This window comes from Protomyctophum parallelum (assembly GCF_964188405.1).
Source record: "Protomyctophum parallelum genome assembly, chromosome: 14".
Classification (NCBI taxonomy): domain Eukaryota; kingdom Metazoa; phylum Chordata; class Actinopteri; order Myctophiformes; family Myctophidae; genus Protomyctophum; species Protomyctophum parallelum.
In genome coordinates this window covers 26078106-26097542 of record NC_139709.1, presented here as the reverse complement: position 1 = coordinate 26097542, position 19437 = coordinate 26078106, and the positions used below count along the sequence as shown (strand labels likewise).

At 41.8% G+C, this 19437-nt stretch overlaps 1 protein-coding gene across 1 annotated transcript; it reads left to right on the top strand.

Moving 5' to 3' along the window:
- The first annotated feature begins 17 nt into the window (after window positions 1-17).
- On the top strand, window positions 18-19123 carry tgs1 (trimethylguanosine synthase 1). Its single transcript, XM_083782696.1, is given in 16 exon segments — window positions 18-560; window positions 3012-3085; window positions 3088-3311; window positions 3694-3748; window positions 4220-4315; window positions 5779-6348; window positions 7351-7483; window positions 8736-8822; window positions 10922-11105; window positions 14156-14415; window positions 14996-15159; window positions 15422-15598; window positions 17101-17247; window positions 17474-17691; window positions 18337-18414; window positions 18799-19123. Coding segments are annotated over 16 exon segments (2721 nt in total). The 5' UTR covers window positions 18-420; the 3' UTR covers window positions 18913-19123.
- The last annotated feature ends 314 nt before the right edge of the window (window positions 19124-19437 follow it).

The window sequence follows — 19437 nt, the reverse complement described above, 5'->3', positions numbered from 1 at the left end:
GCTAAATCCCATCAGCCAAGAGGATGGAGCAAGCCGGGATTGTATACAATGTTTTCTTTTCTTTTGGAGATTCTAGCTATTCATAATTATTATTAATTCAACTCTAATTTCAAATAATGTCTGTGAGTTTAAGCTAGACAATCATGTTTTAAAATAGATACAGTTTTCCTTCTAAAAGTAGCAACTAAAAGTGGCATTGTAGTTGGCTACAGTGCGTTTGTCCCTCTGGTATATGGGATCTAAGTGACTACCTTTCTGCACGTTTTATCGTCGTGGTCGTGGAAACGTATAATTTTTATTTTACAGTTTGTGTTTCTGGAGGAAGAAGCATCTATTGTTTTCCAAAGAGAAGAAGTCATTGTGACTGCTCACTGTGACTCGTGTCAGACCTGAAGACAATCAGATGAAGTGAATGATCAGATGAGCAACATGATGATCGATTATTGGAGTAAATGGGACGTGGTGGCTGATATCATCTTCAGCCAGAGGAATAACCTGTCTACTGATGATGGGACTAATGTGGACAGTGTCCACTGCCTCTGTTCCAGGGCCTTTGTGCAGTAAGTGATGATGCTGATTGATTTGACATTGCTTTCTTGCACAATTTAACACTCTTAAGATTGTACAAATGGAACCAATAAATGGACCTTTTAATGGTGCATTTGGTTCAATTTGTACACTCACTTACTCAGAGTTACATCTATTATAGCATTGGATCAAGACTATCATAGCTTTATTAAGTCTGACTCGATAAACTACTTCTATGACTGATTGTCTTGATCCAAGGCTAGCCTAAGATTAGCCCCTTTCGGGACCCTCCATAAAGCTTTGTCAGAAACTTCAGTAGCATTGGGTTCTGCTTGGAGGGCTAGCCTAAGATGTGTATTTTATTTTCAGAATCGTTCAAATACATCTACAAGACTACAAAATAGATCTAAATCTTAGGCTAATCCAAGGCTAGGGTCTATTAAGTATAGGTCCATTTGGCCCCCTGAGGTTCATCTCTCTCAAAGTTTAAAATCATGAATCATTTTATGTATACAGGAGTTCCTAGCCCTCCAAGCAGAACCCAAATGCTACTGAAGTTTCTGACATTTTGTTGACACAGATAGCATTGGGTCCTGTAGCACTACTACCATGCCACCTGGGACGCACCCATTTAAAAACATAAACAACATGTTTAGCGGCTCTCCGCGCTCTTTGACGATATTTTTCAGTGTGAGGCTTTCTGAATATGTAAAGTATAAGTACCCATACATGCCGCTGCGAATATCTCCTGTGGCGCGGAAGCCGTTTAAGTATTTTTAATATATGTTTGCCCGATTTGGAAGCTTGGATTCTTCTCTTCCTTCCTTGTTTATTGACACCTCATTGTACCGCCTATCTGGCTAGCTAGTGGCGCTATAGCTATGACACAGCAGATCAGAGGCAGGGACGTAGCCTCACAAGCCAACCGCACACCGGGAGGCGGTACAATAAACGGTAAACAAACAAGAAGAAATAAAGGTCAAACAAAGATTAAAAATACTTAACGGCTTCAGCGCCACAGGAGATATTCGCAGCGGGATGTATAGCTACTTAAAGTTACCGAATTCAGAATAACTCAAGGAAAATAATGCCGTCACTTGGCGCAGATCCTATTTTAGAGAGAATTTCTACTCCCGTGTACTGGAATTTCCATACGAAAATATAGGTCTGACCAGGGACCCAACATAAAACTCATAAAAATTTCAGAAAAGCTTTATGTAGGGTCCCGAGAGGGGCTAAGGAGTTCCATGCATGCATGGACCAAATTAGCCCTCCAAGCAGAACCCAATGGTACTGAAGTTTCTGACTTTTTGACGACACAGACCATTGGGTCCTGTTCCAGCAGTATCCTGCCACCTGGTACGCGGACATACATAAAACATAAACAACGTGGATAACGCTTGTCTGCGCTCTTTGACGACATTTTTTCTTGTGAGGGCTTCTGAATATGTGAAGTATAAGTACCCATACATGCCGCTGCGAATATCTACTGTGGCGCGGAAGCCGTTAAGTACTTTGTTTGACCGATTTGGTCGCTTTGATTCTTCTCTTCCTTCTTTGTTTATTGACACCTCATTGTACCGCCTATCTGGCTAGCTAGTGGCGCTATAGCTATGACAGAGCAGATCAGAGGCAGGGACGTAGCCGGCACAAGCCAACCGCACACCGGGAGGCGGTACAATAAACGGTAAACAAACAAGAAGAAATAAAGCGACCAAATCGGTCAAACAAAGATTAAAAATACTTAACGGCTTCCGCGCCACAGGAGATATTTGCAGCGGTTTGTATAGGTACTTATAGTTCACGATTTCAGAATAACTTAAACTAAAAAAGGTCGTCAAACGCCGCAGATACGATCTTAGAGAGAATATTAATGTCCGCGTTCCAGAATTCCCATACGAAAATATAGTTATGAGCAGGGACCCTACATAAAACTCAGCAAAATTTCAGAAAAGCTTTATGGAGGGTCCCGAAAGGGGCTAGGACCAAATCAAAACACTGAAAAACTGAATTAGAAAGTAGTAACACAATAATAATGTTTAACTAAAGCAGTCATAATCACTATGGATCCTGGTGGATCTCTACGGTGACACGGTTGGGTGTAGGGTTGTTATTAGTTAAACACTGTTTAACTATGCTGAGTATCTAAAATGCTGTGCTGTGAGAAGGATGGGCAATGGGCACTTATAAGCTTTTAAGCCCATGCCTTTTGATCACCTTCACGGGGCTGTTTCTTTTTTTGCTGATGATTCAGTTCTGTGAAGATATTCAAATAAACTAAACTAATATCAAAAAGAAGTATGATTCATGATGACTATTTTTTATGTATTTGATGCATTTCCATTTTGTTTTTGCTTACTGTCAATCGCTCTGGATTAAGAGTGTCTGCCAAATGCCTAAATTGAATCTTGATGATATAATCAGTGGTAGATTAGCCTTTAACTCCTAACCTGACTCTGTGCTCTGTGTTTCCCTCTCTTTAGGGACAGAGAGTTATATCGGTCTGATAATCGATACCTTGTCTCTGAGCTGCCAGAAACCGACGGGCCCCAAGGTTTGTTACAAATAATACCCGAATAGAGCTGTACTGTACAAATTGTAAAGTGAACAGTTTCAATGAGTTTCAACATGTTCTGTTTGTAGATGATGATCTTGATGACTTAGAAGAAGATGAGGAAGAGGAGAAAGAAGAGGAAGAGGTGGTCTTAGACGAAGAGGCCCAGCTGATGGTCAGCATGGGTCTGCCAGTTGCCTTTGGCACTTTATCTGACCAGAAGAAAGCTGTGAGTAGCCATTCTAACTGAGACTATTGTACTTCAAGATTCTTGATCTCAAACTGCAGGTGTCTTTAACATAATTAATACTCACCCAAAATATGTTATGTTATGAAATCCCCCCCTCTCCTCCCCCAGACCAGTGGTTCTCAATCCTTTTCAGGTCAAGGACCCTCAAATTGACACTAATGAGCCCACAAACCCACAAAGCATTTCTGTTTATATTGTAAAATCACTTTGAGAACCAATGCCCTAGAATATTACAGTACTTTCATATCAGTGTTATAGGGAAACGTGTTCACATTCAAGTTCCACAGTTTCTGCATAGCTTTTGCGTGGATGGATAAAGAGTCTTTATTATTGAGCTAAAATAAGTACGAATTTTTCACAGAGGACGAGATCAAATAAGAAGACAGCCAATGACTGCCACTGGGAAGAAGAGGATGGTAATGAAACTGCTACTATATTTGGTCCACAGTTCTTTAGCTATTATATTATTGGTGGTCAGAGATCTCTTGACACCTTGACAGCTTTCACAGTATTGTCGAAAGAGGAAAGTAAACTTGGGAAAAGTTCTTTACTGATTTAAAAACAATATAAAAAAAGGGCCAGGTTTAATAAATACATTAATTTGTTATTGCGGCTTATCAAGCCAAAGATTGAAAATACATTTAACATTTCCCCTAAGTTTATAGACGTAACATTCAGCAACGAATGACATGTTTATTCATACAGTGGTGGTGTTAAGATGTTGCCACAATAGTGTTGAGGTGGTTGGACAGTATAGTACAGTATATGCAGTCTATACTCACAGTACCATATATATATATATATATATATATATACACACACACACACACACACACACACTCTCACAGGATGCCATTTTGACCTTTTCCCTATAATCATTTTCTTAGCTGAAACCCACAAAGTGACTGATCCAGTGGAAGAAAGAACTGGAGAACATGTAGAGAATGCGGGTGGTCAGGATGCCGGATGGGAAACCTATTGGAGTGAGTAAGAGAATTTTGAGCATGCTGGTAAATGACCGGATAGTGTGTTGACCACAAATACAATGTCCCCACTCCGATTCCAGCTGAAGACTTGTGTTGCCTGTATTCTACGCCCTCTCTGCCCTTGCTCAATTTCATGTCTTTGCTACAGTGTAGCAAATCGCTACACTGTAGGGGTGTCAAACCTTAGAGTATATATGAATAGAGACTGCACCCAGAGGAAACCCTGAGGCGAAATGGACATAGTGGCCGAATTTGGTATTGCAGCGTGGGCCCAAACACATGAACGCGCTGGTCTGTTGGCTATCATTGTGCACGTTCACGACGGCAGCACGTTCGTGCGAGTTCGTGCACGTTCAACGGCAGCGCGTTCATGTGTTTGGGGCAAATCCATCCCAGAATGCACTCTGTTCCTACCCGGAAGGAGGAGTGAAATCGCCTCATGCGCTTTTGAGCAACTTAATGCAAGTGGATGGAAGGATAACTCGGATGCCATCTTTATTCATATATACTCATATATACTAAGTGTCAAACTCCCTGTGATGCTAATTTTCCCAGTCAATCATTTGATCCATGCTACACGCCTGGTTCATAGGCTACTAGAATGTTGCGATGATGAAATTAAGATTGTTTTGGTAGTCCCACCCGTTCCATTAATAAACCATTTAAAATTGAACATTAGCAGACGCAAAATGTGGAACTAATGAAACCAGTTGTAAATCTAGGCTACATAACTGCACATAATTTTAATTGTCCAGGCGCTTCCAGCAATCAAACCCAGACAATGAACAATTAGCCTCTAATTAGGGCCAGAGCACCAACTTATTATCCACAAGCTCATAACCTGAGACCCAAGAGACGGTTGGTGTAGAAGAGAAGGCCTCAATAAATATTTCACTTGTATTTTCGGTGATATACCATATTGTGATTACCTCTGGTTGAACATTTGTATGCTCGGACATTACTTTAACAATACTACTTCAAAGAAAAGAGAAATGATCAGAGAGAACAACATCAGTCACCACAAGTCACAACCCTTGGATATTAAGTTTAGTGTGTTTGTGTGCGCACGCGCGCGCATGTGTGTGTGTGTGCGCGCTTGTGCTAGCGTCGCAGTGGCCAGATGTGAATCGGCCGGTGGCAAAAATAAATTGCCTCCGGCGACAGTGTGATATGAGTCTGGCCAGGCTACGCTTGAGCGCCCTTCCCCATACCATTAATTGAGTGGTCTGTGGAACATGTTTTTTTATTTTTTTATCCTATTTTGTTTTGGGATAAAATGTATGTACTGTATGTATTTTCTAGGATAGTTCTAATGAAATGTTGGACCAGGGTCTAGTTTAGAGGTGTGAGATAAATGATAATACATAGTAAAAATGACATATTGAAGGAACTGCTGAGTGAGGCACAGGTTTGTGTAGACAAGTTCTTGGTTTCAGAAATGTCCACTTTAAAATCTGCAGGTCAGCAAGGAGAAGCTCTACTATGGCAAGGTTGGCTAGAGAAACATCCAGAGATTCAGACGTCGTCATCCGGCAGCTGCCCTGAAATGATTACTCCTCCCTGGGAAAACCCAGACACAAAATCCGCCTGGGAGCAACATGCTACTGAGACCTACTACAGCTACTGGGAACAGTATGCGTACTGGTCATCTCATGGCTGGTCAACTGACTGCTCCGGCAGCAGTATACCTGCTAATGGAGAAGGACAGGTGGAAGGAGATATGAGGGCAAACGAAGAAGAACAACGGGATGGAGATGCTGAAGTTGTAGGAAGGGTAGGCGAAAAGGACGGATCTTTATCTTGCGATGTCAGGGATTCATCCGAGGTTCAGTTGGAGACAGACGGGGGCACCTTGATTGGTCTGCTTGGTGAGATGAGCCTCCGGTCAGAGGTGGTCGACGGTGCGTGTGATAGCAGAGGGAGGCAAGAGGACCATGTTTGTGGGACCGATGAGGACCCGCCTTGTGATAGTGGTAAAGGTCAGAAGAGGACCGCCACCTCCTCGAGGGACAGCACTGCAGAAAATGGAGGTAATAATAATCAGACAAATATAGTTCTGTGTACCCTGATTGAATAACCCCTGATTGAAAATTGTATTCAGTTTGTAGAATGGGTACAGTTCAAATGAAAGTACAGGCCAATACAAAAACTGCTACCAGGATAAAACCAGAAGACCCTGAGTCTCCATTTTCAATTCATCAGAACATTTAAAGACGTACAAATATACACTTCTCTGATAAATGGGGGGGGGGGTTACTTGAACTTTATTACAGGGGCCCGGGCCAGCTTCGAATTGCAGCCGCCCGTTTGAGCCGAATCTGGGTTGTACGTGGTATGTTGAACTCCCTCTGGTGTTGTGATTGTGGACTTTGTTGAAGTACTGTACACACATGCCTAAAGCTTAGTAGTAACTTTATTATCTTAATTGCCCCCCCCCCCCCCCCACACACACACACACACACATAAAGGTTTCATGTGGTGTAGTTTCAACACTGCTGAACACATGTATAAGTATTCCCATGGAGAACAAGCAAAAACGGTGTAATTTGTACAAACAACTTGTATCTTGCCCTGGAACGCAGGAAACCATTGAAGCCATTGACCTCAACGAACTCTTGGCTCCTGGATAAATCCCCCTGAATATTTCATGATGTCTAGATCAAAAGGCATCTTACATTCAATGAATGGAGCATGTGGTGGTAGCTCATTCATATTTAATAGCTGAACCTAATTTCAGAATCAACAATGGCGGAGAGATGTAAAAGGAAAGAGAGGGAGGTATAAAGAGAATAGGTGCAACAAAAAAAAGGGATGGTGGTGGACATGCAGGTTGGCTTGTCACAGCAACACACCCTGACAGGCATTTGTAATGATTATGAACACCATCAGCCCAAATTTAACATTGCTAATAACTGTCTTGGAATAGGAATGCCCTCACCAATCCGTGATTCAACTTTCAATTCACCAATGATCAACTCATGTAATGAGATTTGTTCAGGCCAGGGTGTAACATCACTGACGTGTAATCCTAGATTCCAAGCTGGACGGTGGCTGTCTAGGCAATCAGAATGCTTCAGGAGACCAGAAAAGGTTTAATGATGAAGATGGTGATGGTGATGGTGAGGATGAGCCACCGAGAGGAGGACAAGCTAAAGTGAAGAGGAGGTGAGCAGTATATTATTATATCATGTCCACATGTACATTATTTTTTCGTGTGTGTGTGTGTGTGTGTGTGTGTGGGCTGACTGAAATGTTTATACTGTATCTTTTGGGTCATGGAATTGTTTCCAGCAACATTAGAATGGATTAATGTAATGGAAAAACGACTTTTGTTAAGCATACACTTTTTAGCTGATAATCATGCAGTATGTTGTTTACTGGAATGCTTTACATTACAAGTCATGCACTTCCCTTTTAGAGCAGGCTTTGGCGTACCATGAAAAACATTTACATTTGTTTGCCTGAAGAAATCCTCGTTTTTGGTCAAAGCATTTTGCTTGTTTATCCTCAATGCATGCTGGGGGAAAAAACTATCATTTGGGCTTTTTGAGTGCACAAATGCTTTCTTTGGCTTTTAACCCATTCAGGACGGGAACCCCTTTTGTTTTTTTTAAGCATTATGTTATGTTACTTTAGCCATTGAAAAATAGCAGATCTACAAGCTCATAGCGTGGCACTCAGTGCCGTGCTACGACTTTGTAGATCTGCTATTTTTGAAAGTTTGTGAAAATGTGGCACAAATCTTTCAATATATATACTTTCAGAGCGAACGTTTTTAACTCAAATCTTTGCTTTTGGGGGGGGTCCCTGGAACTACATATTTTCAGATGGGGCCCGGGGTCCGCGGCCAAATATACAGATAATTCTGGGGGTCCTTGACATGAAAAAGGTTGAGCACCACTGACATAGAAACATTTTCAGAAAACTGTTAGGATTAGGAGCCATTTTCTTTAGACTCTGCCTCAATTATTGAAAACATGGCTTTTGTCAGCAGTCAAACAATGTGCATGCGTGCCCTGCTGTCCCCGTCAATGATGCTCCTTTCTACTTCTGTAGTGATGCTTAATAATCAATCACTTTAAAATGTACAGTAGTACAAATTAACTTCATGAATACAATGAAATAGAAATTTAGCAATAACGCATTGGCTTTTAAGCATTGTGGGAAACCATGATAGTTTTCTCAGAAGGAACATAAACAGCCGTATCATCTTTAAATTGATTGATTGAATGATTGAATAGCTTATTAGACTGTATAAACGGCAACAAAATACAACACTACAATCAATTCATAGACATGACATGAACAATAACTACAAGATTCAATATAGATAAGATAAAACAATAGCTATTCACAAGATGTTCTCGTTTCAGCACAGATTGTGTTAATAAAGACCTAAATGTTTCTTTTCTTCTAGCCATGAGCTTGATGCAGAGGAAAACCCTCAATTGTCCAAGGAGGAGGCTTGGGATAAACTGGGACTTAAATGCAAACAGGACCCTCTGTAAGTTTGATAAATTGATCATCTTCACTGCATTCTATTTATTATTTACTGAACAGAATCCCTTTATGCCTACTTTACTACTGTATATACACCATGGTGATTAGATTCACAGGGTACATTTCGTGTCTACATTTTATTCACAGTAGCCATAGCCAGTGAATCCTTGCTTGATTTCTTCTTTCGCTATTTTTGTTTTCTTATCATCTTTTGTCTTTGCCCCCTCCCTCCCTCCTTCATTCCTTCCTTATTTCCTTCCTTTTAACTTCATATTTCTTTCATTCACTGCTTACTTATTTGCCTCCCTCCTTCATTATTGCCTATGTTCATCCTTGTTTGACTTGTTTCACATTTAAGTAGTTGCACAATTGGGCATGCTGGTGGCGTGTAGGTCAAATACTCATCAACAATCCGCATTCCCAGTAGCAGTGCCTCCACAACAAACACAATTGCAGTGTTTGCGAGTTGGAAGGTGGCAGCCTGGCAGGGTGCTCGTGTCCTTATCGCTGCACCAGTGTTGTTTTTGGCAGCAAATTTCTATTTTAGTTTTAGTCATAGTCTCTTGAATAGTTTCCATTTAGTTTTAGTCACATTTTAGTCACCCGGAATGTTTTAGTGTTAGTCTAGTTTTAGTCGACTAAATGTCATAAGACTTTAGTCGACTAAATCTACAGTTGATTTAGTCGACTAAAATGTATTTTGGTGGGCCTTGATGCCATCGTAATGAAAATAGCCTTATCTGTTGACGAAATTGTCAATATATTTAGTCTTAGTTTTAGTCATCATAGCTTAGTTTTAATTTAGTTCCCATTTAGTTTTTGTCAGTGGAAAAAGGTAGTCGACGAACATTTTTCGTCTTAGTTTTAGTCGACAAAAACAACACTGCGCTGCACTAGAGACTCCTACTGGTCCGATGAGGCATGTGGTCAGCGGGGAGGTGAGCTGGGGGACATAATGCAAAGCACCGTGCACTTTTAGGTTCTCTGGTGAACCTCCTCGCTGTGAAGTGAGAAGAGGCAGCTGGCGACTCCATTTGTGTCAGAGGAGGCAGATGGCGTCCCACGGCCAACAGTGGTGCTTGGCAGGGACAGGGACCACATAGGGGGATTGACAGTAACTAAACTGGAAGAAAGAAAAGGTCAATAAGTTGTTGATTGACACAATGCATTGAAATTAGTCTTTTTCTTTGATGAATCAAATGCTGAATTTGAGACTTTTAGATTTTAAATGGAGGAGTACTGTAGTACTACGGTCATGTCTTTGGTTCTTCTGGATACGTATGCACTGCATGGGCTACGGCTATACTACTACTCCAGTCAACTTTCGTAGTAGTACACACTAACACACGGTAAAGTAAACCGAAAGCATTTTCAAATAACAAGACATACATTATTGGAACAGTGTATATAATGTTTTGGCTTGAGAACTACCAGCTCAACAAGATCTACCCACCGAAAGAGGGCTTTCGAATAGCGCCACTGGTGTAAAACAATCAATCAAGTCACCTTAATTCAAGTGGTAGTGCCAAAAAAATGTCATGTGATCTACTGTTATACTTGGGAAATTGGGCCAATGTTTTAATACAGTGTACAAAACCACAAATGCACATACCAACTGTAAATTCTAACACACCACCACCTGAAAAGTATACTATATAAAGAGCTGGCTCCTGTCAACTTCTTGTCGGAGCCCTGTGTAGTGGTGGATGGGCATCCCGAGTCGACTAGACGTTAACATCCCGAAGAATATTTCCTATTTTGAGTAGTGTAACTAATCCCTGTATTTGTTTGTGTGAATGTACTTGTATAACAGTCAGTTCATAGTACTGTTCATACTGTTAACCTCAGGGGAACGGCACAAGAGTATCAAAGCCAGCACAAGTATACTGTTTTCTCCCCCAGGCTGTAAGACTTCTAAACAATGATGTTTCTGTGGTATTACAGCCTTGTATACTGATCGGAGTTTTGGTTGGTAAATGGTTTAAGTTAAGTTGTTATTTATGTACTATTAAGCTAAGGTTTTCACAGTGCATGTTCGGTACTTGTACTGTACATGTACATCCTTGTGACAATAAACATCTTGAATCTTGTATGCATCAACAGGTTTGACAGCGTGCTGCGGTTTAAAGGCAGCTCGACACAGAAGTGCCAGACCCGCGGAGGTACATCGTGGAGAAGCAGGAAACACGCAGGAGGAAACCGAGGAGCGCACCGCGGGAACAAACACATCTTTTTCACAGACGACGAACACAACACACAGCCACAGATGAACACTACCGTCCAGAAGGTATATATTACTGACTGCTTTGTGCAGAGCTGTTGTGCTGAAATGTATTGTTGAAAGGGTACAGACTAGAGCAGGGGTTCTCAACCTTTTCAGCCTGTGTGACCGCTCCATATATCTGCATATATGGAGCCTGCCAGCAACTCTACATCTGACCTCAAACCCTTAGATCTCCATACAGTATATGGAGCTGACCAGTTCTGACATTCCATATGTTGATCCTTCCCCACCTGTTCTTCCTCTTCGATGTCTCCCTTTTGACTGATACCTGTCCATTCAAACTCTAGACGGGCCGCCCCAAAGTTATTAGTGCAGCCGTGCTCGACAGGCCAGAAAATTAAGGCTCAGCCCTACCTGGGCCCTCATCAAACCCTGTACACTCAAGACACTGCCCCCACTACCACCCTTAAAACTCCATATATGGAGCTGACCCGTTCTGACATTCCATATGTTGATCTGACCTCATCAAACCCTGTACACTCAAGACATGCTCCATATATGGCCAGTACAGAATTGACAGGGTGCTCTCAGGGTGTCTTACTGGTATTATTACTTGCGCAAGCAGAGTGCGCAAGTAATAGTTTCGCCCGGCTCGTATGCACCGTCCCAGCCAACCCGCCACTTTTGATGCTTATGCACCGTCCCAGCAAATTGTGCCTGATTTGTTGGGACCAGATTACATGGTGTGTATATGTATAACTAGCTCTCAATGATGACGTAAGAAATATGTGGATTAAAGGACCCAATGCCAGAGTGTAATTGGTTTTCGATGGTGACGTAATGACGATATGTTTTAGTGTTGGGAGGATTAAAGGTAATGCTCCTGTGTGTATACATGTACCGTATGTAATCTGGCACCACTGCTGTATCAGGCACAGTTTGCTGGGACGGTGCATACGCATCAAAAGTGGCGGGTTGGCTGGGACTGCGTACGGCGCAAAGTAACCACAGTATACCGCTAATCAACTTACAAATTACATATACATATATACATAGTATATATGTATAGCTCTCAATGATGACGTAAGAAATATGTGGATTAAAGGACCCAATGCCAGAGTGTAATTGGTTTTCGATAGTGACGTAATGACGATATGTTTTAGTGTTGGGAGGATTAAAGGTAATGCTTCTGTGTATACATGTATGTAATCTGGCACCACTGTCGTATCAGGCACAGTTTGCTGGGACGGTGCATACGCATCAAAAGTGGCGGGTTGGCTGGGACTGCGTACGGCGCAAAGTAACCACAGTATACCGCTAATCAACTTACAAATTACATATACATATACAGTACATAGTATATATGTATAGCTCTCAATGATGACGTAAGAAATATGTGGATTAAAGGACTCAATGCCAGAGTGTAATTGGTTTTCGATAGTGACGTAATGACGATATGTTTTAGTGTTGGGAGGATTAAAGGTAATGCTCCTGTGTATACATGTATGTAATCTGGCACCACTGCCATATCAGGCACAATTTGCTGGGACGGTGCATACGCATCAAAAGTGACAGTTTCTAACGGTCGAAAGTACTTGCGCGCTCTGCTTGCACACTAGTTGGCCATTTATGGCCTACTAGTGTGCAACAAGCAAGTATGCACTCGACAGAGTGCAGTTCTACTTATTATTATATTATTTGACAATTTGGCCAATGCTTCGCTCTTCTCTTCTCTTCTCTTCTCGATTGTAATAGGCATTGCTCAGCATGTTTGGCTCAGCATGTTTGGCTCAGTATACTTGTTAATGTCACTCAACTTCCCTCAGTTTCTTGTAGGCAAAGGCAATAACATGCACAAAATACACAGTGCATGCACATGTACACATCTATACACACATCGACACATTGTCTTCACAGACAGGCATGCACGTACACACACACACACACGCGCACACACACACACACACACACGCACACACACGTGTGCATAGGCCCCAGACAGTGTGACCTTGGCATAACGGGTAGACAGGCATACACATTTTTATTCATGTGCTGACAGTGCAGAATAGGCTTTTTTATCATTCCACAGAGGGAGAAAATGTAATGAAATGTCTCACAAAGTTCCCTCCTTCGTTCTGTTTGATTCAATCAGATTTGTGTCCCCAAACTTGTTTCGCAAGGACATTTATTGCTAATCTACGTGTGCGTATGCGTGTAGTGTCGATTCTACACTACAAACCAGCAAAGGATGTCTTTAACAAGTTGGTTTTTAATCGTCACAAATGGAGTTGCAGTCACAAAGCATTGGTGCAATTTCAATTATCATGGCCCAACTTGGTTTGTACAACCAACTCTGACCATGCCTGGCTGGCACTGAGCTATTTTGTATTCTTTTCAAATCGCAATAACAACTAATAGAAAAATGTTAGAAAATGTGTTACCTAATGATGCGAGCACATGCAGTGAACCTTGCACAAATGTACTTGCATACTAATGGTAGATTTTATATTTCCCTAACCAAATTGAGTACACAGTTACTGGATTCAGACAATTTCTTTTACATTTATATATTTTCACAGTTATTGTTCAGATGTTTTCCCCCCTAAATGTGGGTGTTTGTGGTTGTTGTTGCTGCTGCTGCAAAGGTTGAGGAAATGTAGTTTTCCTCAGCAACCTCAAGTCTCAATTCAAAATAGTCAAATATTGTCTTTTGTATGTTGGTACAGAATTCATTGTTTTTCAACGAAAGATTCTTAATGTTTTTGTTTGTACTGTAGTGTAATAAAAGTTAATGGAAGTGAATTACTATAAGTTTTTATTATGGTCATTAGAAAGTACTTAAATCATGTATTGGAATCGAGATGCATCGGAATCGACTCATGTACTGTACCTGTAGAGAGTTCCGGCCCTAATGCAAATACACACACACACACACACACACACACACACACACACACACACACACACACACACTGGCATATTCTTCTCTCCTAACATACAGATGTACATTAACAATAAGCACACACACGTCACACGCTGTCACATTGTATTTCCGTATGTCTGAAACACGCTACGCAAATATAGTTTGACTTGGTCTGTTTCCTTTTCCTCAGGTGCAGAGCTTTCTCCAGAGAGTGGAGAGCGAGTCGGAGATGCTGGCGACACCACGGGATGACCTCCCGTGTGACACGTCCCTCGCAGGAGATGCACAGCATGTCAAGGACACGACCCCCAGTAACCCTGCACTGGAGGAAGTGCCAGCAAACCAGGAGGAGGAGGAGGAGGGGATGTTAAGGGAAGAGAAGGAGGACGAGGTGGAAGAGCATCTAGTAGATGGAAGTGTGGAGTTGGAAGAGTGCCATTCCAGCTCAAGGTTGTTATTATTAGTTTAATTTTTATTTAGTTTTGACTTTTTTCCGTTGACTTTTGAAGTGTGTGGGTTTGCTAATTTAGTTTACTTTTAGTTATTCAAAAGGCTGACTTTCAAGCCCTAACCACACCAAAGGGTCACTGTGCAACTCCTTGGGTCCAAACGGTTTGGTATGGTTTGGGCCATTGAATTTCATGAGTTCAATCACTGGGGTGTGATGTGTGTGACACTGGGGTGTCACACACACACACACACACACACACACACACACACACACACACACACACACACACACACACACACACACACACACACACACAGTAGATGGCAAGCTTCAGTCATAGACCTTCAGACATGAAGGTGAAGGTCTATGAAAGAAAGCTTGCTAGAGTATCTATATTGATTTTGCACAGTTTTGATGTGCGGAGCCTCCCTTTATTTGCTCATTATGGCTTAATTTTGACTCCAGCACCTCACCCAAGTCTACTGGCAGACGAGGGGTGTTTTTTCACTATTCTGTCTATCAATGAATTATTATTGTGTTAGTTTTACTTGACCATTAATCATAAGCCTGGTCCAGCAGCATAGAGAGCAACGATGGGAAGGACACCCAGGACAAAGTCCCTGCAGGGACACTCCTTACTGTGCAGCAGGAAACCAAGGAGGAAAGCGACAGATTCAGGAGGGAGGTTTATTGTCTGGACATCCCAGACTACCTCCTACCTGACCAACCCAACACACATATTGGTGAGTCCTAATCCAGTCGTACAGCTAATCGAGAAGCGGCTTTGTTTGTGATAATTTCTATTTTCTTTAAAATGTTTATAATAACACTAAATCGATTGGTCTGATATTAACCATTTAAGTCCTGTAATCCTGGATGCGCATAGGTTTCCCCTCTATTTCGAAGGTGGTAAACTTGAATGTTTATCAATAGAGGCCTTCTATATCTGAATTAAATCCCTGTCGGCGTGTTACATTAGAAAACCATTGTGTTTCGGAACTGTAGAGCCGAGTGTGAAGAAGAAAGAAAAGAAGAAGAAGAAGAAAAGAAAGAAGGTGCGGCGGAGGGGCGGGTGTGGTGAGATGCCGGCAGAAATGGCTGCAGAGCCTGAGCTCGCTAAATACTGGGCCCAGCGCTACCGGCTGTTCTCTCGCTTCGACGAGGGCATCAGACTGGACCACGGTGAGTCCACTGTATCTCACACTCCTTGACATGTGCAGGCTGAACCGAGAAACTTTGATTCCTTGACACTTGACTCTGCAACGTTTCACAGAAACGGAACTGCTGTCTGGTTTATTGTACAGTACAACCAAACAGCAGTTGTCCATTTTATTGAAGTAAGAGAATGTTGTTTTCTGCGCAAATTAGCTTGTAACAGTATCCAACTAAAATGGCAAATCGGGCCGCATATCTGCTTCCTTTCCCCTTCCAGACCAGTCGACTGGGAGCAGACTCTGTTCTGCACTATTGCTCCTAGTCCATGTTGCAGTGACTTTGAGATATACTGTGTCATGAAATAGACTGACATCATCTCTGCATGGGTCTCACCCACTGGTGTAGTGGTATTAGTGTGCCACCCAGTGGCGTTAATGTGCATTACACATCTCCTCAGGGGAAAATGTCTTCTAGGGCCAACCCTCAGGGGTGGGGGATGGACGACCTACACAAATTAATGTTACTGTGTCACTCTACACTAGGGAGAGCAACCGCCACACATACTATGCATGCACACACGTCAACTTCAAATTGTGACATAATGGCTGCAGATATGCCAGGTTGAGCTATGTCATCAATGCTGAAAGACAGCATTTCAGTCTCATATTCACTGTTATGAGTATACTGTATGCACATATGCAGCATTGGTGATGGATGTATATTCATGCATATAAACCCTGTCGATAGATACATACTTATTACTAATTATGATATACTGTAACTCAGCCAGTCCCTATTAACAATTTTATAGCATCTTTTATTAACTTTATTCTTATCTCTCTACTCTCACCTGTACCTATCCTGTGTTTCACAGCAGCTACAATACAGTGATAATTGTGCACTTATTTTCATTTACCCTCCCCCCACCCTCTATTTATAAAGTTAGATTTGTCCCTGTTCACTAAACAAGAAAGTAATCATTGGATAGAACAAATATTTAGTCAACCGTATATACTAATGGGTGTCAGTTGTGTTGGCCTATGGTAATATGGTATTGTGTTACTAGCACAACTTAGCCTAAGATTTAGACTCTCGTAGATGTATTTATTGAGTCTGACATTTTCAATCTACAAGAGTCTAAGGTCTGAGAACCCAGGGGTTCTCAATGCATTTGGCTGGGGGACCCCCGGAAATGCTTTGGCCAACAGATTCCACGTAGATCAAAACACTTTTTTAATTGAAAACTACGGACCTACGGGTTTTAAACGCAAGCCGACCTGAGAAGCCACCTTAAATTTAGCATTTGTACATGTAGAGAGCAATTATAGGTCCGGGAGGAAAATCCTAGGAACATGGGTAATGAGACCTTAGACTCTCGTAGATTGAAAATGTCAGAATCGATAAATACATCTACGAGAGTCAAAGTCTCAAGCTAAGCACAACTCAAATCTACTACCTTTTTTTATTTTTCAGTCGTACTGTATTTTTCTTTAATGACCCTCTGTGTATAAACGCATCTCACATTTCAGAGGGCTGGTTCTCGGTGACACCAGAGAGAATAGCGGAGCATATCGCCCTGAGGGTGGAGGACACATTCTCCGACGCACATCTGCTCATCGATGCCTTCTGCGGGGTCGGAGGAAACGCCATCCAGTTCGCCCTCTCCGGAAAGAGAGGTATGCCCAGGTTGTGTGTGGGTGTGTTCTTAATCTATTATGTTTTATTTGGAACCCAATATGAAGTGCCCTTTGACCTCTACTTCAAGGACCTAATTTAGGGCTAAGTGCTCATTTTGTTCGAACTCATACAGTTGTAATGGCGTGAATGAGGTCATTGGTAATACACACATTCTGTGGATTCTGTGCCAGGTGATCATTCTTTTTTTGTACTTTATTTTGCCAGTCCTGGCCATTGATATTGACCGGGAGCGTTTGGACCTGGCACATCACAACGCCACGGTTTACGGTGTCGCGGACCGGATTGATTTCGTGCTAGGGGACTTCCTACAGCTGGCACCGCGGCTCCGCGCTGATGTGGTCTTCCTGTCGCCTCCATGGGGCGGGCCAGACTACTTGACCGCTGACGTCTTTGACATCCAGACCATGATTGACCCAGATGGATATCCTTTAAATGTGTTGGTTGATTGATTAACGGTTAGCAAATTGTACAGTGGTACGATTTGTACAATGATGCTAAAAGGATAACACACAAAGGCCTAATGGATTGTTTCCATTGTGGTCCTGTGTATTCAATTCATCAATTGAGATATCGTGAGATGAGATTAAATTAAATACATTAAGCTGATCATCTCACCTAATCGTTTTATGTTCTATTTTATGTATGATATTATATGACCTGAGATCAGATTCTAAAAATGTCTGTTTGAAAATCACAGTTTTCTGAAAAAGCTATGTTTCTATGTCAGTCGTTCTTTGATTTTTCAAAAATAGCAGACCTACAAGCTATGTAGATCTGCTATTTTTCAATAGCTAAAGCAAAACATAATGCTAACACCAAAAGGGGTTCCCGCCCAAAATGGGTTAAACTATAGGATGAGATAGAATGGATGATACACAATATCATAAAACTACTGAACCAAGAAGGTGAACCATTTGGTTGTTAAAGCTGTGAGGAACAGCATTATAGCATAGAAATCAAGATGATTATCACAACAATGTACGTACACTACACGTCTCACCAAAACCTCTAGAATTAGATGTAACAGATGTGCTGTGAACAGGCTGTTGTCCTTAACCACTGATACTTTTGAAATCTTCCGGTTGTCCAAACTGATATCAGACAACATTGTGTATTTCCTGCCTCGGAACGCCGACATGGACCAGGTTTGTGTTTGAACGTGTGCTTCTGTGGGACAGTTGGACAATTTAAGGACTTTAAAGACTTAAAAAAAGACCATTGCTGTATCAAAAGTAATCAACAAAACCTTACTATTCAAATTTTTAAATCTGGTTAAACATTGGCGAAATTGTCGAAAGAAGCATTCCAAGTGCTTGTCAGGGTGGGGGTTCCTCTGTTTAAATAAGATTATTTTTGGGGGTCCCCAGTTTAAATAGGATTCTTTTTGGTGGTCCCCAGTTTAAATATAATTATTTTAGGTGGTCAAGGCCAAAAAGGTTAAGAACCACTGAGATGCAGTACTGTTATGTATGTCCACGCTCCTCTGGATGAGAGCATCTAATTACTGTGTGTTTGTTACTGTGTGTCAGATCGCCTCACTTGCCGGCCCAGGAGGAAAGGTGGAGGTGGAGCAGAACCTCCTCAACAACAAGCTGAAGACCATCACTGCATACTTTGGCAACCTCATCAAGTCTGAATGCTAGAAAAACAACACCAGTTGATTTTCATCTGCTTTCATGCTGGGACCCAATGTAATGAAGTTGTTTGTCCACAACCTTTTCAGAACATGGTGCACTTTTTTTGTCCCCAACCTCTGTCTTGAGAGAATACTCTGGCCATGATTATCAGTTTTAATCTATTTTTATTTCTTTTCCACTTTTCAGTGTGTCATTTTATTGTACTTTATATCTCATTAAAAGCATTTTTTTGTATTATGTATTGGTCTTTTGCGTTGACACGTTTACACATGAACATGGTCTGAGCAACACAACAGGCGTCTTTATTGTTCTTGCAACAAGACAAAAGCTAATTGTAGTAAAGGTTGCAGCCATTGTGTGGCACCATTCACTCAGAAAACCTCTTGTCACATTTGTTCTCTCAGAGACAGGTTTGTTTTCACTTCGGGGAAATGGCAGTTCTAATGCCGTCCCCGTCAACTATCTGTGTTTTCACCGACCAAAGCCCTGAGAGATGTCAGCGATCGCGGCTGCTCCCAGCCGAGACCCTGA